General features: G+C 45.8%; 1 protein-coding gene across 3 annotated transcripts in view; it reads left to right on the top strand.

Moving 5' to 3' along the window:
• Nucleotides 1–21,497, top strand: part of ARMC9 (armadillo repeat containing 9) — a 103,736-nt gene that overhangs the window by 65,249 nt on the left and 16,990 nt on the right. For all 3 annotated transcript variants that reach the window (XM_059703506.1, XM_059703508.1, XM_059703507.1), the window contains 2 exons: nucleotides 15,004–15,108; nucleotides 19,791–19,906. In XM_059703506.1, the coding sequence (XP_059559489.1) occupies nucleotides 15,004–15,108; nucleotides 19,791–19,906 (221 nt within the window). The remainder of the gene's footprint in view (nucleotides 1–15,003; nucleotides 15,109–19,790; nucleotides 19,907–21,497) is intronic.

Raw genomic sequence — 21,497 nt, forward strand, 5'->3', positions numbered from 1 at the left:
AGACCCCTGAACAGGTCTTGAGACCTCCAGAGTTTCCCCAGACCACACTTTGAGAACCATTGGTTTACAGTTTTGTTGTATACAGTGTTTATGAGTTTGGACATTAAAAGTTTCTCTTCATAAAATAGATACAGTTTTTCATCTTTTCCTAGGACCTGGAATAGTTTTTTTTTGGGGGGGGGGTGTCTCTGTGTTTGTCTTATCAGTTCTTCTGCTTCCACCCCTTCCACCTGGTCCAGTGTCCTATGTACATACTCTGAGGAGAGGAAGCTGGTCAAGTGCCAGGAGGAGGAGGATGCTGGTGGGTGCATCTGCCACTGACCCCCCCTCCCCCAAGTGGCTGCTGTAAACTCAGACCCAGTGACCCTTCCGTGTGGTTGACTGTGACACAGGAAGGCTAGGCCTTCCTCTTAACCGTATTTCCTAAAGCATCAGTGTAGAAAGCAGAAAATTGGGTCTTGTTCCTTTTTTTCTTTTTAAATTCTCACCAACGATATGTTTTTATTGACTTTTTCTTTTTTAGAGAGAGAGAGAGAGAGAGAGAAAGAGAGAGAGACATCGGTGTGAGAGAAACATCGATTGGTTGCCTCCCGTATGTTCCCCAGTGGTTCACACCCACAACCTAAGTATGTACCCCAACGGCGAATTGAACCTCCAACTTTTTTTTTTTTTTTTTGGTGTACAGGATGATGCTCCAACCAGCTGAGCCACCTGGCCAGGGCTCGGTCCTGTTCCTTTAAAAAAAATTCCATGTCACTCCTTTTCAAGGTAAAACTTAATATGGTGCTCTCTGCATTTACCAATACAAGGCCCTCAGTATCCAAAGAAAAGGCAGCCTCAGGCAGTAGAACTGAATCTGGCTTCACTGAGGATAATTAACATCAAAGCACTTGGCATGGTTCCTGGGCCATTGTAAGCCCTTGGTGAATGTTAGCTCCATTATTGCTGTCACGGTGATTATATCATCATCGTTCATACATCGGCGCTGTTGTCAGCTTTAGGTCCCCCTGCCTGGCTGCAGAGAACCACGCTAAGTACCAGTGCCCCTGCACCGGGCATCCCACTTTGCTCTGGCTCTGGTGGGAGCATGGGTGCCAGAGAGAAGCACTCGATGAGCATGCAGCCTCGGGCATTGTAAAATACAGTGTATTAGTAGAAAATCTGAGGTTCAGTAAGGCTAACAGATCAGAAGACAGTCGGCTTTGAAGAGCTAGTTTGTTACAGTCCCCAAGAGGCAAGGGCGTGCCTCATCCTGGGGACTGCACGGGGACACCAGGGCAATGTGGCCAACAGCCTTTGTTGTGGTTTCTGTGGGAAGGAATGGGCGAGACAGGGGAGCTGATTTAGGACTAGTTCGAATGGTTTCAGTGGGCTCTGGGCAAGAAGGCTGTCTCCGGTTGTCTGGTCTCTGGCCTGGGTGATGAGGGCAGGTGGATAATGGCCCAGAGTGTGAGTCTGGTGGTTGGGTGTGGCTCTGGATTGGTTGGTTTGCATTTGAAAGGTGTGCTCCCAACTGAGTGGTTTACTATTTCCAGGAGCTGGCTAGCTCTGGGAGAGGTGGTCCTTCCAGGGTCAGGAAGGCCCCAGAGGTCAGAGCATTAGAACAGAGAAAAAAAAAGACGGTTAACCCAGGAGGCTACAAGCCCGGCCCTCCCAAAATTTCAGCCTCACCTCCCCTTTCTCCCTGAAGTGGACTGCAAGCATGAAGGAGCTCAGGGACCTTGTGTGGTCTCAGACCTTCCCTGTGATTTTCCTGCTTCCTCCATCCCACCATTGCTGCTGCTGGGGTCCAGGCAGGGACAATTACTGCCATACTCATATCTGGTCATCTGGGTCATTGATCCCCTTCATACTCACCCCAACTGATAAAGGCCAAAGTCTTTCAAAAGGAACTTTTATTTAAAAACATAGCAGCCCTGCCTGGCCAGTGTTGCTCAATGGTTGAGTGTCGACCTATGAAGTAGGAGGTCATGGTTCAATTCCCAGTCACGGCACATGCCCAGGTTGTAGGTTCAATCCCCAGTAGGAGGCGTGCAGGAGTTAGCCAATCAATACTCTCTCATCATTGATGTTTCTATCTCTGTCTGCCTCTCCCGTCCTCTCTGAAATCAATAAAAAATATATTAAAAGATAAAAAATAAATAAGAGCACTTCGTTAAAAAACAAACAAACAAACAAACAAAAACCACACAAAACATAGCAGCCCTGGCCAGTTGGCTCAGTTGGATGGAGTATCGTCCTATACACCGAAAGATGGTAGGTTTGATTTCCTGTCAGGGCACATGCCCAGGTTGTGGTTCCATTCCCGGTTGGGGCATGTATGAAAGGCAACTGATGAGTGTTTTTCTCCCACATCGATGCTTCTCTCTCTCTCCGTCCCTCTCTCTCTAAAGTAAGTAAACATATCCTTAGGTGTGGATTAAAAAACAAAACAAAACACGTAGCAAATAAGAGCGGGTGGGCATCCCAGCCAAGGAATGCATGAGCTGGGAGCATGGGCCTGACACCAACCAAGGACGGTTCACCTTGGCCTCAGCTTGGGGCACACAGAGTGCAGGGTGGCAGGCAAGGCTAGAATGGTGATCTGGAGCCAGGCTGCAGAAATGGAGAACCACTGAGGGCTGCGAACAGAACTGTGCCTTAGGAAGATTCATCTGGTGTCAGCGTTCACTTAACTGCAGACCCAGGAAGCTTAGGAATCCTTAGCTTGCTATGTGCAGGCCGGGGCCAGGAGCTTAACGAGCTTCCTTTCATTTATTCCTCATGCCCCTCCGCCCAGTGGGGTCTGTTTCTTGCCCTATTTTATGGACAAGAAACCAAAGTTTAGGGAGGTTCAGAAACTTGTGACAGGGGCAAAAATTGGTGGAACTGAGATTCCAACCCTGGCAGGTGTGCGAGCCTGTGCGCCTGCCCTCCCTTCCGCTGCATACTCAGTGGGAGTGAGGTTAGCCTTGGCCGCTGGCAGAGGCTCCTGGAGGGCAAAACTGGCAGGAATGGGTAACTGACAGGCACATCATTAGGCACTGAAGGTTGGAACCTTGGACCCCAGATAGATGGGATGGTGGTGATGCCTTTAATAAAAATGGGGAACACGGGCTTGGGGTGGGGTGCATGACATGTGTAGGGTGAAACTTGATTTTATGAACTGAGGGCACATGCCGTTATCTGGCTGAAACAGAAGGTGGTGGGACCTAGAGCCAGCTGGTTTCTGAGCAGGCTTCCCTCAAGTGCCCTTGCCATTGTGGAGTGCTTGGGCCGTGCCTCCTTTCTCCTCGGCCACCTTCCTACATGACCTGTGGGACGGCTGACCCGCCTGACGCTGCTTCAGGTACACGTTCAAGAGCCAGCGGCAAGCAGTTCTCCATGAACTGCTCTGCTGGGCCCCACAGTGGTCAGCTTGCTTGGCACGGTGCGGACACACTTTTAATTCCATTACCTAATTGGCAAAGAACCGTCTGTCTTATGTCTGCATCACTTGCTGGGGCTTTCCATTATTTAACCAAGTCCATAAAAAAAGTGTTCCCAATGAAAGCTTTTGCCTTTTTCCTCGCTCTAAATTCATTTATTTCCATAACATGGCTCCTGTGCTGTCAGACCTTGGCTGGGATGAACTGCCCGACAGGCTGGCTCACGGCCACTGCCCTCATTTCCACTGGTTTCTATGGGAATAGACGTCCGAGGGCTCAAAACAACGTAAGGCTCAGAGACACCTGATGGTTCTCAGGCATTTACACACCCTCTTGTCCAACGTCTGTTTCCATGGAAACATGCTGAAATGGTTGACCAATGCTCTACAGTAAACCTTTCTTATCTAATTTGTAAATACCAAAGCAGTTCGTGGCTTTTCCCTATTATCACAGATTTTTGGAATAATAGTACCTTTTTGTAGTGAGGCATGTAGATTTCTAGTTTTGACCTATTTGATAAATCCTTATACTTAAGTGCATTCTACCTTGGCTCAACCCAGAGCTTATCAACTTGGGCACTGTTGTCATCTTGACCAGATAATTCTTGGTGGTAGGGCTGTCCTGTGCATTGTGGGATGTTTAACAGCATCCCTGGCCTCCACCCCGTAGACGCCAGTGTTATCCACCCCACTCCAAAGTTGTGAAAACCAAGTGTTCCAGACATTGCTGAGTGTCCCCTGGGAGGCAAAAGCATACCCAGTTGATGGCCACTGGCCTAAATCAGCATTGCAGAGACTTGCTCTATCTTTCTCTCTAAGAGTTTTTTAGCGTTAGCTTTTAATTTAGATCTAGGATCATTTTTAGTTAATGTTGGTGTATGATGTGAGATAAAAATCTAACATTTAGTGTAATGTTTAATCTTGCTGTTCGCCATCTGATTTTGGTTTATCATGTGTTTGTTCCTCTATTCTTCCTGCCTTCTTTTATGTTAAATTTTTTTAAAATCCTCACCCAAGGATATTTTTCCATTCGATTCTGGTCAGGGGCACATACCTGGATTGCAGGTTTGATCCCCAGCCCCAGTCAGGGTGCAGGTGGGAAGCAACCATCAATTAATTGTGTCTCTCACATCAATGTTTCTCTCTCTCTCTCTCTCTCTCTCTCTCTCTCTCTCTCTCTCTCTCTCTCTCTCTCTCTCTCTCTCTTCGTCCCTTCTTCCCTCCCTCCCTCCCTCCCTTCCACTCTCTGAAAAAATCAATGGAAAAAATATCCTTGGGTGAGGATTAACAAAACAAACCCCCCAAAAATCTGGGACTGTCTCTATTTCACCTGCATTTTTAAAGAATACTTTCACTGGAGTTAGCCCTTGGTCAACAGGTTTTTCCCTAACACTTTGAATATGTCATTCTATCCATTGTTTCTGAGGAGAATCCAGCTATTATTTGTCATTTATCATTGTTTCTCTGTATGTGATGAGTTGTTTTTCTCTTGTTACTTAAGATTTTCTCCTTATCTTTGGCTCCCAGCAATTTGATGTGCCTAGGTGTGGTTTTCTTTGTATTTATCCTTTTTAGGGTTCATTTAGTTTCTTTGGTCTGAAAGTTACAGTTTTTCACCAAATTTGGGAAGTGTTTATCATTTATTCAAGTATTTTTTTTTGGTCCCTTTCTCTCTCTCCTCTCCTTGAAATCCAATTACACACACATTAGAATACTCAATATTGAGTACAGCTTTTAGAAGCTTTCTTCATTTTTCTTCATGTTTCTTCTCTCTGTTCTTTGAGCCCATTACTTCCTGTTGATCTTCTTCCCATTAACTGATGCTTCTGGCATCTCCTATCCACCACTGAGCAACACCCACTGAAATTTCATTTCTGTTATTGTTCTCTCAGCTCTAAAATCCCCATTTGGTTCCCTTTTAGGGTGTCCATTTCCCCACTGAGTGAGATTTCCTGTTTCTCACTCATTTTTAGTATATTTTCTGTTAACTCTTGAGCACATTTCTCTTTAATTTTTTAAATATTTTGATAATAGGTGCTTTGAAGTGCTTGTCTGGGCCCACTCAAAACTAGTTCTACTTGCTGCTTTATTTTTCCTGAGTACGGATCACACTTCTGTTTCCTGACCATGTCTAGTGATGCCTTTGTTTGGAAAGCAGGGATAGTAGCATGGTCACTGATGTTGTAGTGACTCTGGGTTATGTTGTATTCTGCTGTTTTGTTCAGCATGCGGTTAGCTTGCCTGGTCTGTGCACTTCTCTCCACTGTGGTATGCAGCCCGGGTATCTCTGCTTATTATCTCCCTGCCCTTCTGGTCTCTCCACATAGTTTCACTGTGGAGAGATCTGGGCAGAGATTGGATTTACATACCTCAAGCCAATAAGGTTTCCACCTCTGCCACTTAAACTGTGGAGGTTGGGGAATATAATGAAAATCACAGAAAATTTGCAAGTTTCCCCAAGCTTTTCATTTCTCAGGGCTCCCTGGAGTTCTCTGCACGTTAGCAGCCTGTCAAGGGCTTTATCATCTCAGGGGTTTTATCTTCTCAGTCCTTCCACTGGTCTTGCTTCCAGAGACAACCCTCCCCCTCCCCATTTCCAGTTGCTCTGCTGCTTGTCCTCCACCAAGTCCACGCCTTCAACCGGTACAGCTGTGGGTTTTCCTGCCTGAAATAGGTGGGCACAGGGACCATGAATGCACCTTCTTGCCTAATTTTAATAGCTCTTCCCCAGTGAGCAAACACTTCTCAAGCTGTTCTCTGTCAGTGGTCATCTTCCATTGCCCTGAAATGGTGGTTTTTAATGAATTGGTCGCACTAGATTTCTGTAGAGGGGAATTGACTCCTCATGTTCCTATTGCCAGAAGCTGTCAGCACTGTTCTAGGCCTGACACTCTATCTAGGGATATAGCAATAAGCAACATAAATATTCTGTCAGGAGAAAGCAGACCTCACACAAATAAGCCAATAGGAATATGTGTCAAATGGTGACATGTGCCCTGCAGAGCAGTAAAGGAGGAGGGCGTGAGGAAGTGGGCTGCATGGTGGACAGTGGGAGCAGCACAGGTCAAGGCCATGAGGTAGAGGCATTTTGGAGGAATTCTAGGAACAGCAAGAAATGGGAATAGGATATGGAATCAGAGATAGTCACTACGGTCAGGTCACCTGGAGCCCTAGGAAGGATAGGGCCTTATTCTGAGAGAGGAGAGAAGCTGTTAGAAGTTCTTAACTGAAAAGTGACATTAAGTGATCACTCAGAGTGCCGATTTTCACAATGAAAAATAAAACTGCCAGGTGAATTCAGGAAGTCACGGGCGGCCCTTGTCACTCCTGTACTTGAACTGAGCTGTGAGGAACTGGGACCAAGTGGCCTGTGGATCTCATGATTTCTAGGCTGAGGCAGCGTTTGAATCAGGGTCCCTAGTTGGGTCCTGACTCTGCCATGTACAAGCCTTGGTTTCTATAAATGGGCCAATTCCTAACTGCCATGAATGAGAGCGGCGCTCAGCTCAGTCTAACACTCCTGATACATGTTCAACAAACAGATGTAAATCTCATATGGGCGTGAACCAACACTGAGGCTAGTCAACTGCCGATCATCCCAGGCTCGCTTCTGTAGACTATTAAGCGATCTGTGATTGTTCCTTCTCCCTCCAGACTCTGGCTCATCATTCTGAGGGTCACTTTCCTCTTCTTCTTCATTTCTTTTTCTACTCCACCTGCTGGCTTCTGCCTCGCCTCCCCTCTACTGATTGCCCAGCCTCAGTCTCTTCCCTTCCCAGCTTGTCCTGCATGTGGCTCTTCCTAAAGCTCAAGTCATACAGGGACATGAACACTTCATTTCTAAATTGGGGAACATTTTCAACATTCCAGAAAGTAATAGAACAGGTGGGGACCTGTTCCTTCCTCCTTCTGCCATCCTCCCCTTCCCAGAATTAACTGCTGTCCTGAAGTTAGTGTAAATTCTACGGACGATTCTGGGCTTTTATAATATCTTTGTTTCTGTAAACAATATACACTTTAGTTTATGGTTTTTAATTTTACACAGGTGGCACAATACTGTACAATTGACTTACCAACTTGCTTTCTTCATTCAACATTACATGTTAGAGGTTTACTCGTACCAATACATGCTGCCGAGTTCATCCATTAAGCGCTGTGTGGTGTTCCATTGTAAGACAGAACCACTGCATTTGTCTGTTCCTTTCTGAGGGACAGAGGCTCCCATCCCTGTTTCCTTGTGCACACGTGTGAGCGCTTCTCTGAGGTTCACAGCTAGACCTGGAATTGCTGAGTCAGGGGGCACAAGGGTCTCATCTTTACTAGATACTGCCAGATTGCTCCCCAAAGTGGCTGACCCGTTTGCATACACTTTCACATGATCCTTTAAAAGACATTTCTATGCCCCTCATCACCTAATAAAATTAAGTTGCTGCCCGGCCGGTGTGGCTCAGTGGTTGAACCAGGAGGTTGTGGATCGATTCCCAGTCAGGGCACATGCCAGGGTCGCAGGCTCCATTCCCAGTAGGGGGCATGCAGGAGGCAGCTGATCAATGATTCTCTCTCATCATTAATGTTTCTATCTCTTTCTCCCTCTCACTTCCTCTCTGAAATCAATAAAAATATTTTTAAATATTAAAAAATAAGTTGCTAGCCCTAACCGGTTTGGCTCAGTGGATAGAGCATCAGCCTGCAGACTCAGGGGTCCCAGGTTCGATTCCAGTCTAGGGCATGTACCTTGGTTGCTGGCACATCCCCAAGTGGAGTGTGCAGGAGGCAGCTGATCGATGTTTCTCTCTCATCAATGTTTCTAGCTCTCTGTCCCACATCATGCCGATGTGATGATGGTTGCTTCCTCTCTTTGTCCCACAAAAGCTTCCTACTGTCTTTCACTTCCCATCCTATTGAGCCTCCAAGTCTGTGTATTATATAGTTTAACGTGTGGCTTTTCACAGACCATTTTGCCATTATCACCATAAGAGAAAAACACTTATAAGAATAAATTCTTATATTTATTGTGAAAAATCAATAAAATATGTTTTAAAAAAAATAAGTTGCTAAAGGCAGCATCCAAAGCCCCACTCGGTGAGACCCCAGCTACCTTTGTATTTTCTTTCATGTTACTCTGTTCCTTCATCTATAAAAATAAATCCTCATTACAGAATTGTGAAATCAGTGAGTTAATCTGTGGCAAATAATGGACACCAAGAAATGATGGTTTCCTTTCCTTCCCTTCTGTCCACGTACGTAGTAGTTCTCTCTCCCTCCTTCCTCCAGAGCCATGCGGACGGGTCTCACCCCGGCCCCCGGGCTGGGCGCTAACGCCGGGGCTGGACGCTGTCTTGATCCCTGAGAGACATCTCCGTGGCAGGTCAGCTTACCGAAGCCTACGGGGTCTTGTCTCGTGTCGTGTGTGCATTTGATCATGTGTGCTGTGCCCTCCTGCCAAGTCCAAGGTGACAGGGAACAGAAAGGGCAGCACAGGAGCTTCTCTGCACCCACTTCATCGGGTGATTGTGATGAAACAGACTCGGTGTGTGTTAGCACTGAGTTTTAACATCATCATCACACTCAAGGGGCAGTCTAGACCGGTGGTTGGCAAACCGCGGCTCTCGAGCCACATGCGGCTCTTTGGCCCCTTGAGTGTGGCTCTTCCACAAAATACCATGTGCGGGCACACACGTACAGTGCGATTGAAACTTCGTGGCCCATGCGCAGAAGTCGGTTTTCAGAAAGGAGATAGACGAAACAAGTATACAAGACGAGTGTGGGTGGGAGAGTTGGAAGGGGTCGACCTCAGCGAACGTACCTCAGTCAGATTGAGGACGTTTTTAGCAAAGGCCAGCTTAGGAGTACCCTAATTAAGTTAATAACAATGTACCTACCTATATAGTTTAAGTTTAAAATATTTGGCTCTCAAAAGAAATTTCAATCGTTGTCCTGTTGATATTTGGCTCTGTTGACTAATGAGTTTGCCGACCACTGGTCTAGACGGATGCAGGCCGAGGTCTGCTGGAGTCGAGGCCCCACGTGTGCTGCCTGGCCGGAGCTGGAGCCGGGGCTGGCAGTGGCCGGGGTGGAGCTGAAGGTGGAAAGCAGGGAGAAGAGAGGTCAGACACCTTCTGTGGGTAAGAGGAGGGGAGGGAGGCTGTTCCCAGTGCAGATGGTGGTAACAGCCAGCCTGTAAGAAAACCAAATTCATATTCCTACTCTTCCCCAGCAACTTGAAAAATACTGACAAATTCCCACTTTTCAAATCTGCTTCATATAGATTCTGTGAAGATGTCGAGGTTCATCTAAACCTTATTTCTGAACATAGTGGTTTATTGAATAATAGTCTTTTCTTACGACATTCTTGCTGACATTGTGTCAGGGGTATGTGTGCAGTTCTGGCTGGTGGTTTCTTGTCTAGCCCCACCCCCCTACTTCTCTTAGGGTTGGGGGCACACTTAGTCCCTGAGTCTGTTCTTCCCCTGAGCCCTCCCCCGCCCCCCATCAACTGAGCACACTCAGGACCCCTGTTTAGAAGCAACCACAAGTCCTCTTGCCGGTGTGATGATGGTTGCTTCCTCTCTTTGTCCCACAAAAGCTTCCTACTGTCTTTCACTTCCCGTCCTATTGAGCCTCCAAGTCTGTGTATTACGTATTTTAACGTGTGGCTTTTCACAGAGCATTTTGCCATTATCACCATATATCTTGCTGTTTCACTTAGACCTCAGAAAACATTTAAGCAAGCAAATTGAGCAGGTAAGCAATGGGTTAGAAGAATCAAAGGAGTAAAGATCTTGGGGTTTCTCTGGTTTCTATCATGCGGTTATTTCCTAAACGGGACTGGTAGTTACACCAGCCATCATTACCTGGGTGTGTTTTGTGAATGGGGAAGTTGCTGTCCCAAACAACTTCCAGGCATCACGGTGTGTCCTTGAGGATTCAGGACCTGCTTTCACACACACACACACACACACACACACACCAGGAAAAAGCACAAAAGGAGGGAAAGGGTCCATTCTACTAGGGCAGTGGTTCTCAACCTTCTGGCCCTTTAAATACCGTTCCTCATATTGTGACCCAACCATAAAATTATTTTTGTTGCTACTTCATAACTGTAATGTTGCTACTGTTATGAATTGTAATGTACATATGTGATATGCAGGATGGTCTTAGGCGACCCCTGTGAAAGGGTTGTTCAACTGCCAAAGGGGTCGCGACCCACAGGTTGAGAACCGCTGCACTAGGGAAAATATGTTGACTACGCTGCCTGTCCAGTCACCTTGTCCACCCTTTCTCTCCCATGCGGAGTGTTTTTCTCTTATTTTTACAAAGAGTGTGATTTACAATGCAGTGTTCTAAGGTGTCTCAAATTTAAACTGTTGGTAGCAGTCATAATTATTTCAAGTGGAAAACACACTGGATACTTTTGTCATATGTAAAACCACTTGAATACATTCTGCTCTCCTCATTATATCTGTAAGAATCTGAGTTTTCAAATGCATTTAGTGGTTAACCTTACTTTTATTTTCAGGCCAATTGCTTAGAATCTGGTTCGTCTGGAGTATTATGTATCTAAGGCCTCCAGTTAAGCATCTTGTGTCATAAGATCACCGAGCTGCCACAGGGAAGCTTCGCATTAGAGCACCTAAATTCCTCTCACCTCAAGCGCCTTTCTTATGAGGCATTCTTAATTTCTTGAGGTAATCAGTTACCCCTAAGCTCTGCCTTCAGTAATCTGATGCCCGCTGCTCGAGCACATAAAGGCCAGTAATTTTAGTAAAATTCCTTCCAACAATGGTATTTAAAACCCCACCCTGAGGAGGCGTTTATTCTTGAAGCATTTTTTTATTCCTCACCTCCTTCCTTCACTAAGTGGATTGCGAAATATGTTTCGTTTGGCATTTCAAGAGCAGCTCGGAAAAGTTAGCGATGTGGCTGTTTTCACATGGGCTCTGGCCCTGGGGCATCACCACCCTCAGCTGCCTGCACTTGAGTGAGGGGAGCAGAATCCTTCCCACGGAAACTGGGGAGGGAATGGGAAGTAGCTGCCTCTCTCCCAGATGGAATGCTTGAGCAGTAATTGTCACTGAATGTGTCCTAGGTTTGCCCATTGCAGAAAGTTCTTATACATCCTCAGTGGTTCTGATCCTGTTGGCAAAAGTGCCTGCCACAGTGGGCATCGCTCTTGGTCAGCTCTCTGCTTACACTTCCCACCGCACCTCCCGGTTTCCTCACCTTCCCGAACCTCCCTCCCGCATAGTTTCCCAGAGGGGCTGGGAATTAGATTGAATAGTATTGAATTCAGCTCTTGCGTCTCTTTGTTCAGTTGCACTTTCCAGCTCCACTGGCTCAGCTCAGTTTACTGTGGCTCCTTAAGTCTCGGGAGCCCTGGCGATGCCTCCGTTTCCTTTTCACCAGTGTTAGCGTTTCCTAGAAAGATGACGACAGTGACTTGTTTACATCTATACAGTATATGCCTTTTCAGGATCAGAGAATATAAGCCATGATTTTATTTTTTTTTATTTTTATTTTTTTAATATATTTTATTGATTTTTTACAGAGAGGAAGGGAGAGAGAGAGAGAGTTAGAAACATTGATGAGAGAGAAACATCGATCAGCTGCCTCCTGCACATCCCTACTGGGGATGTGCCCGCAGCCCAGGCACATGCCCCTGACCGGAATCGAACCCGGGACCCCTCAGTCCACAAGCCGATGCTCTATCCACTAAGCCAAACTGGTTTCGGCCATAAGCCATGATTTTAAAGGAGTCAGCAAGATGACCTTGATGGATGGATGGATGGGGAAACCTAGGCGCTGGCAAGAGCCATGGCTTCCAAGTTAGAGCCTCGAAACAAAACTGTCTTAACCAAGAGCTACCAATTGAAAAATGGTTTTCATGTCCGTGTTCTTACATTTATGCGTTTAACATTAACATGATATTCTTGAAAGCACCAATGGTGTTTGCCTGTGTTTTGCCAGTAAAGAGACGGTGGTGAGTGGGTGGCTGGGGTGCCCACACTTACACAGTAGCTGCAACTCGAGTCAACTTCTAGTGAAGGGTTGTATATTAGGGACCAAGCGCGGACCTTGTCCTGTGTGTTGGAGGTTAGGAAAGGCCTATCAATTACAAAAAAAACCTTAACTATATGCTACTTTTAATGAGAAAAATTTCAACTTGTTTTAACTAAAAATAAATATCTTAACAAATCTCTTACGAACTTGTTTTTTGAGCAAGTTAACACATCGAGCTTTCATTGCGGTCACTAGTTTGTATGAGTGTAGGTTGATCGGCAAGTGAATGTCTCACACATGTACTTGTTGTCCAGGGTAAAGAAATACTTGGCCAGTGTTGACCGAGGTTAGCCATTGACCATTTATTTTCCATTGAAATGGAATGTGGACGTTTGCTTTGTTTCTTAACGTTTCACATTCCATCCTGGCAGGGAAGTGGCATATCACCAATCCCTCTGTGAAATCGCGCTTCATATGCCCATTCCCAAGCGGTGCCACCAAGCTTCGTTCCCTGGAGAAGAGCTGAAACACGACTCCACTGCCCAGAGCGCCCTGCCCTCACTCTGACCACAGAGCCCACTGCTTTTGTTCACAAGGAGCAGTCGTTTTCCTGAAATAATCAAGTATTGCACACACTATTTGATCACTGAGGTGTTGGTGTTTTAGTAAACTGAACTCCGAGCCGAGGCCACGGTGTAAATCTTCCCTCGCTGTCCCAGTGCTGACCCCACGCCGGGTCTCACAGATGGCATTGCCTCTGAGGGTCCCCGACTGAAATTTCAGGATGGTGAGTAGCTACCCTTGGCTGAGCTGCCTACTCAGGTGAAGCCACCGCAGGAGAAAGCTCTGCCCTGGCTATGGCGACTGAGTCAGGACCAGGGGTTAGATGGCCCCTGAACCTGGTGTTCCAGGGTGGATCGGAGTGGATTCTCTGTGATTAGATGGGACGGGAAGAGAGCGGGATGAGACTGTGAACTCCAGAAAGCTGCTGTGGCCCTCCTCTTCACACTCTCTGGCCCTTGAGCTCAACCTGGACCGGGCACTGGGTACCCTCGGGCCTCAGATGACCTGGTGAGTCTGCTTGGGCCTCCTCGGAAACAGGCATTTCTGCAGGCCCCAAGTGGCCAAGCCAAAAAGACCTGGGCAGAAAGGGGCTGCCCCAAGCCCCAGGCCAGGCTGTCACCATGGAGTTGTCACTGTCTCAGGCTTGTTTTCCACATCAAACAAAATAATGATGGAAGGATCCACACCGTCGTCGTAAGAGTTAGTATGGAAGGCGCTATGGGAATGGAAAGCAGGTTCCTCGATGGTTCTATACGAGGGCACCATTTAAATGCTCTCCAGTGTGTGCTGGTGGGAGTCCCCTCGGCCCCTCCCACCAGTGAGACAGGCTGCCTGACAGAGAAGGCTCTGCTCTGCCTTTGGGGACCACTTAGAATAAGTCAAATCCCCCTTTCTTCAGACGGCCCGTCCTGAGTGACACTGTCTAGCAGTGGCAGATGGCGCTATCTGTGTCCTAAAATGAGCCTGGAGGGATAGGCCTGCACCCCCCCACTCCCTCCCTCCCAACAGCCTCACCCAGAGGCAGTCCTCCTGGGAATTTGAGCTTTCAGATTCCTTGGAAACTGACTCAGGTAAATCAAATTCACAAAAGCCTGGAGCATCCAGAACGACTGGAAATTCATTTGAAAATAAAACAGGGTACTCATGTTTGCAGAATAGAGCTTTCTCTTCCTGTTGGCAAGTTTAGAGGAACCAAATTACAGGGTGTTGAGTGGACAGGAATTAGGGGAAGGATTGGTTAGATGATCTGAGGAACCATGGTCACCAGGGCGTGATGACCTGGGGCACCCCCTCTACAAGCCCCTCCCCCCCCCAGATTGGACCGCCAGCTTCCTTGCGGGCCCACCCATCCCCCTTTCCCGCTTCCACAGCAGGCCAGCTCCCTGACTTCATATGGACTCCGTCCTTCCTTGGTCAGTACCCGGGTCAGACAACAGTCTGGTCTGTTTTGTACTGATCTTTATCATTTAACCTGCAAAGGACAGTGCAGTCGCCCAAGTCCTGGCGGGGGGTGGGAAAGGACCACAGGGCCCCCGTTACTATGGCTGCTGCTCAGCTGGCATTTGATTACACACATGCGTACCAGCTCATAGATGCTATTTTGTTTTTAATTCCTCTCTTTTTACAGCTGGAACTTTTATTTTGAGATCATTGTAGATTCTCATGCAATTGTTAAAAATACTACAGAACAATCCTATGAACCTTTTACCTAGTTCCATCCAATGGTAACAGCTTGCAAAACTATAGGGTAATGCCACAACCAGGATGTTAACATCGATACATTCAAGACCGTTGAGGTTGAGCATCTTATTGAACCTCTTCTCAGCTGTGGCTGTGGACGTGTTTAACAGCCGCCCAGCCTCCTAAAGAGGTGGACTGGCATTCTCCTGTTTGTCTTCATGGAGAGGCAGGAGCAGAAGGCAGACCCACGCATTGCTGTGGTTGGGCTAAGGCCTTCTCATTTTGTGGCAAGTGCCCGCTGGAACTTGTGGCAGGGGGTCCAGAGCATTCACCCTGTGTCTCTTTTGAAACAGGAGGACCATGACACCATGGAAGCCGATCTGGACAAAGACGAACTGATCCAGCCCCAGCTCGGAGAACTCTCAGGCGAGAAGCTCCTGACCACGGAGTACTTGGGAGTAGGTACCACGTGAAGGGGCTGGGGGTCCTGAAGTAGAAAGGAGAGATGGACCATTGATGGCCTGAATGTTGGCCATAACATATGAGGGTTTGGTCTATTCTGTTATGATACTGTGTTTATGAGAAGTTCCATGTTAGCCAGTGTGTTTCCAGTGGCCCTGAAGTGCACAGTGGCCCTAGCTGCCTGTCACAAGTAGACCTGTTGGTGAACAGAAGAGGGATTAGAATATAACTAAAGGGCACACGCCAGGGACCTTCATAATATCTGAAGGTCTGCCCATGCTTGGTAGTAATTATATACCTGTCCAGCTTCTTTTTTTTTTTTTTTTTTTTAATATATTTTATTGATTTTTTACAGAGAAGAAGGGAGAGAGATAGAGAGTTAGAAACATCGATGAGAGAGAAACAGCGATCAGCTGCCTCCTGCACATCTCCTACTGGGGATGTGCCCGCAACCCAGGTACATGCCCTTGACCGGAATCGAACCTGGGACCTTTCAGTCCGCAGGCCGACGCTCTATCCACTGAGCCAAACCGGTTTCGGCCTGTCCAGCTTCTTAATTTTCACATGTCTTGTCTGTTAGAAGGAAAGTCTGAGTAGGAGAAAACAGCAGTATTAAGTGATTACAAATATCCTACTTCTGCAAATTTTGCAAAAACATATGCCCAAACAAAAACACATTACTGGGGCCCCCTCTGGGGCCTGGAAGCTTTAATTCCATCAGCCCTGTGGTAGTTCTGCCCTGTGCGTCAGCCCTTCATCCATGTGCTTGAGCTTCTTGGTCATGAGATGATGGATGCAGCTCTAGGATTAAATTCATGATAAAGTCGGGAAGAAGGCCAAACATGCAGGCCAGCCAAACCCACCCCCTCACGTGCTTTTCCCGAAGCTCCAACTGGTGACATCCACATACGTTTTACTGGTCAGAACTGGGTCACATGGCCCCTAGCTGCAAGGGAGTCTGGGACGGTGAGTATTTTTAAGTATATACATTTATACTTTATAATATGTCATAATTTCTTTAAGTGATTCATCAGTACTCAAAAACTAGTAAATGGAAAAATATATCTTTCACCTAAATTGGCATGTGTTGACCATCTTTTACTAGTAAATAAATTACATGCAGCTAAATCATGAGCTGCATTTTTTAAATTGTGGTTAAATTTTTTTAGCAGCAGAACTTTTAGAGGCAGATTTTGTTCTTTCAAATACACTCTCCATCTGTGACAGAGAAAGCTGAGTTCCTCTGGATAGTCAGGTGGGTGCCAGGAACCCTTTCTCTTTTCTCTCCCAGCAACCCCTGAGCATTTCTGTGGACCTCTGTGTAGACAGCAGGTTTTTGGACCAGATACTGTTTAAGATCTTTCCAGCTCAGAAAGGCTCCTTTGCAGCTGAGGGTCCCAGAAATCGGTTGGGCCACACCACGGCTCCCCCTGCAAGGTCAGCAGGTTGTAGATAACTAGGAAACAGTGGCTGCTCTGAGACCCCAGGCATGCCACATGAGAGGTCCTGGGCCCTGCACACTGAACCCTCTTCACCAAGGACCTTTCCTCTGGTACCTTGATAATAAACCAGACCATTCTGTCCCACAAACCAGACTCGGTTTCCTAACCCACTGAAGAGGACAGATACCACACACCATAAATTATTTCTTAGGTCTGTGACATTTTAAGGACTTGGTTTGGCTGCCTGGGTTTTCCAAAGGCTGAAACACTCAAATATCAGTGATATGTTTTCTCTCCTCCTGGAGGAAGAGAGAGGGTCAAGCTCCAAAGGACAGTGGAGGGGGCAGAAGGAGGCAGAGGGCTGGCAACAGACTTGAAGGAACCCACGTATTCACTCTCACCCTTTCCCAGGAGCTTCAGACTTAGTCCCCTCAGCTCTGTGTGGAAAGACCCAAGTGTTCTTACTGGCAAAACCGGGGGAAGAGAAGGCATGAAAGGTCCTAAAGTACCGCTGAGAACTGGACGTAAGGCACCTGCTCTGTGGTGAGGCCTAGATCCTAGGTGGGGGCAGTGTGACAGGGAGGTCAGAGTGGACAGCAGTATCAAGTGATTGCAGTTCAAACCGCTCTCTTGCGAATTTCACAAGTGATATAAAGGAAAACAAAACTACATTTTAGTTCTTATTTGGAAAGCTTAATTCTGTTCCATTTCCTCCAAGAGGGTAGAGGCCTCCCTCCCACCTTCTCTCTCCTGTCTTTTTCCCTTCCCTCACCAGTGCAGGTCTAGGCCCAGCCTACCTGCTCCCCACTGCCCTCGCTGGTGGCTGTCCCCACAACACAGGTGAGGCCTAGTGATGCTTTCCATCAGAAAGTGACCCTTTTTCTTTTCCTTCACTCAGATAGTTGTAGATAAACCCAAATAACTTGTCAGTAAAAATCAAGAAATCACAGATATAATTCCAATTTTTAAAAAATTTAAACTTTTTTCTTTGAAATAATCATAAATTCACAGGAAGTTGAAAAAGTCGTGCAGAGAGGTCGCATGCCCCCTCACCCAGTTTCCCCAGTACCTTATGTAACTGCAGCACTTGTCAAACCAGGAAATTGGTGTTGGAGCATCCACAGACTTTATTCAGATTTCACCAGTTTTTCAGTGATTTCTTTTTTGAACAACTAAATTATTAACATAATATAACCATATTACAGAACACTTGGAAAAATTACTCTTGGTTCTACTATCCCACATAGCCATTGCAGTCATTTAGTATCTTTGACTAAATCCCTACAGACTTTTTTCATACTTTTAACATAATCAAAAGCTTCATTTATATGCAGTATTATAACTTGACTTTTATTTAATGTTTTAAATGAACATTTTCTTTATAACTAGTATTTATCAGTGTAAATAGCTATATAATATTTCAAATGAACATGCCATGTTTTACTTAATTATTCCCCTATGACTGGACAGTTAGATTGTTCCAGTTTCACTCTATAATAATTTTGTAAAGCAACTTTATTTAACATTTTTCATATTTGGGATTCTTTCACTATGATTGACACCCAAGGATATGAACATTTTTACGACTCTTGATATAAAATGCCAAACTGCTTTCCAAAAGAGTTATCTCAGATTTCCAGCCACTAACATTTTGTTTTTTGTTAATCCTCACCCGAGGATATTTTTCCATTGACTTTTCTAGAGAGAGTGGGAGAGGGAAAGACAGAGAGAAACATCAATGTGAGAGAAACACGTCGATTGGTTGCCTCCTGCCTGACCAGGACCCAGGCTGGGAGGAGCCTGCAACCAAGGTACATGCCCTTGACCGGAATCAAACCCAGGACCCTTTGGACCAACTGAGCCACCTGGCCAAGGCTAAAATTGTAGTTTCTAATTAGTTGTGTTGAAAAACTCAAAAAGAGTCAGGAGGCTACTGCTAGAAATAAATAATAAAGATTTATTCAAGGGTGTTAGGGTATGCAAACCAGAAACACAACTAGGCAATACCCAGTGTTCCAAAGAAGAAAGAAAAGCTGAGGGCTCTTACAGTAACAAGTACATTCTTGGAAAGAATCAGCTCTGCATTCTTAGCCTCTGAATTGGTCAGAGAGGATAATTCTCTAGATGACCATGGTCTGGAAACTGGGTGTCAGGTGGTCTGGGTACTCACACATTCTTCCTCGGTCCTTCTGAAGGTTATCTGGGTCTGTTGTATATCCAGGCATTGACACCGGACTGGAAAGTTCCAAAGTTCAAATTCCCAGACTAGTTAAAGCAAGAATAGAATCATTTCCTCAGGCCTCGACTTACTTGATTTTAGTAATTTAGCAGCTTGACTATGGTGACTTCATTTTATTTCTTCATTTCCTCATTTGTAAGATTGATTATTTTTCTATTTTATGGCGATATTTTCTGTTTTGTGCCTTGGCTGTTTGAATTCTTTGCCCACTTATCTATAAGAGTTCCTCATCTGATGAAAATTTTAACCTTTAATCGCTTAAATTTGCTGCAGATATTTCTTCTTAGGCTGTTGCTTATCTTTAATATACTCTATATTTGGAAATGTTAAATTTGTTGTTGCTGTGGTTGCCTCCCGCACTCTCCCCGACTGGAGCCAGAATTGAACCCACAACCCTTGGGGAGGGACAGCACTCTAACCACTTAGAACACCGGCCAGGGTGGAAACGTTAATTTTTCATGAAACTAAATCTGTCTTTTTTTCCCTTCTTGCTTTCAAAAGCTGGTCCTCTCCAGAGATGTGATATTACTATATTCAACTATTTTTGTCTCCTTTTTAAAAAAAAAAATTTTTTTATTGATTTCAGAGAGAAAGGGAGAGGGAGAGTTAGAAAAATCAATGATGAGAGAGAACCATTGACTGACTGCTTCCTGTAGCCCCCTACTGGGGATCAAGCCTGCAACCCAGGCCTGTGACCTTGACCGGAATCGAACCCAGGACCTTTCAGTCTGTAGGCTGACACTCTATCCCCTGAGCCAAACTAGCTAGGGCTTGTCTTCTTTTTTTTATGGTTTGATTTTTTTTTAATTTATATTACTAAATGGTGTAATACGCAAACACAAGGAGAAAATTTGAATAATCTATGGCATGATCCATCCTCTTTTATTTGCAAAGCCTCGTACTACTATAAATTGATGAATTAAGTATAGTAAGTTCTACTTCTAGGTCAGCTTTCAAGATGCTTTCTCCAGCCCCTTTTTCTCTTTCCTTCCACCAGATCATGACCAACACGGGGAAGACGAGGCGGAAGGGGCCAGCTGGTGTGCAGTGGGGCGGCGACGAGCCCCTGCGCAGGCCCGTCACCCCCAGCGGCCACAGGACTGGGTACCCAGTGTAAGTATGGGCTAAAAGGATTTATTTTCTTAAACTGCAATGTAAGATGTATGTTTATAACATTTCAAAATAAAATGTTTCTATTGAAAAGCATTTATCCTGCCCCAGTCAGCATGGCTCAGTGGATTGAGCATCAACCTATGAGCCAGGACAGAAAGAAGAGACATGTTCCATACCTGGGGGCACATGTGGCTGTCCCCTGATTGGTGGGTATGGTCCCTGCAAGGAAGGAGAAACCTCATTTTCCTGAAACAGTGGGCCTTCCCACTATAGCAAAGCAATTGCCCATCACCACCCTCCATGCATGTCACTCGGTGCAGATGGTGTGCTGATTGCTGGGGGTGCACCAGTAAATGAGATGGGATTCCTGCTCTCAGCAGCGCCTAGAGGGGAGAGAACTGGCCGATGTGGTGTGGTCGGAGGGGGTGGCGGGGCGCAGGGGTGGCAGAAAGGACATTCAAGAGCTTTAAGTCAACCTCTTTAATATAACTCTCCACACACACCAGCACCCCCAAGAACCCAGTGCTGCCAGAGCATAGACAGATCGAGAATCTCAGTGACCTTGGGGGCACTCTGATACTGTGCTTTGTATGCATTCAAAATACTAGTACTTTTGGAGTCAGAAATCCCACTTCTAGGATTTTATACTGAGAAGTCAGAATTTTACAGAGATATATACAAAGGTATTTATTGCCACATCTATAATAATAAAAACATAATATGCTAATTAGACCCAAGGACCTTCTGGATGAGGCAGTCAATGCATCTGGATCCAGGCAGCCACTGCGGCTGCAAAGGCCTACTCTTGCACGAATTTTGTGCATCGGGCCTCTTAGTTATTTATAAAATGAAAAATAATCTAAATGGCCAAAGTTGGAGGCTGATTACATAAACTATATATTCACACAAAACAGTATTGAAAAATGTTTTAGAAGAATATTTAATGCATGGGAAGAGCCTCATAATATATTAGGAAATGATAAAGCAAATTAAAAATAGTGTGGATCTAGCCTACTGGCCACTCACGGTGATCCCAAGTTTTTGTGTGTGGTTTTTTGGGGGTATGTATTTGCTTTTGTTGTTGTTAATCCTCTGAGGATATTTTTCCACTGATCTTTTAGAAAGAGTGGAAGAGAGAGAAAAACATAAATGTGAGAGAAACACATTGATTGGTTGCCTCCTGTAAGCGCCCTGACCAGGGCCTGAGCCGGGAAGAGCCTGCCACCGAGGTACATGCCCTTGACTGGAATGGAACCTGGGCCCCTTCAGTCTGCGGGCCGATGCTCTACCCACTGAGCCAAACTGGCTAGGGCTGTATCTGCCTTTTTTAAAAGATGTCAAAAATGTCTAGGTATTTGGAGGGCAGAACATTATAGATTCTATATATTCTCCTAATTTTTTCATGATAAACACTGGTTTTATAATCATGAAAAGAAAGGTTGAAAATAAAAACAAATACAATGGTCCCTGTGCAATTCGGGACCCTTCCTCAGCCCAGCGTCAGATGGGTGCTTCCCCCTTGGCCTGTTTTTTTCTGATCCAAGCCTCCCTCCTCCATGGATTCTAGAATTCCTTCTCCTCCCATCACTGT

The sequence above is a fragment of the Myotis daubentonii genome, chromosome 7, assembly GCF_963259705.1.
Source record: "Myotis daubentonii chromosome 7, mMyoDau2.1, whole genome shotgun sequence".
In the NCBI taxonomy this organism is placed as follows: Eukaryota; Metazoa; Chordata; class Mammalia; order Chiroptera; family Vespertilionidae; genus Myotis; species Myotis daubentonii.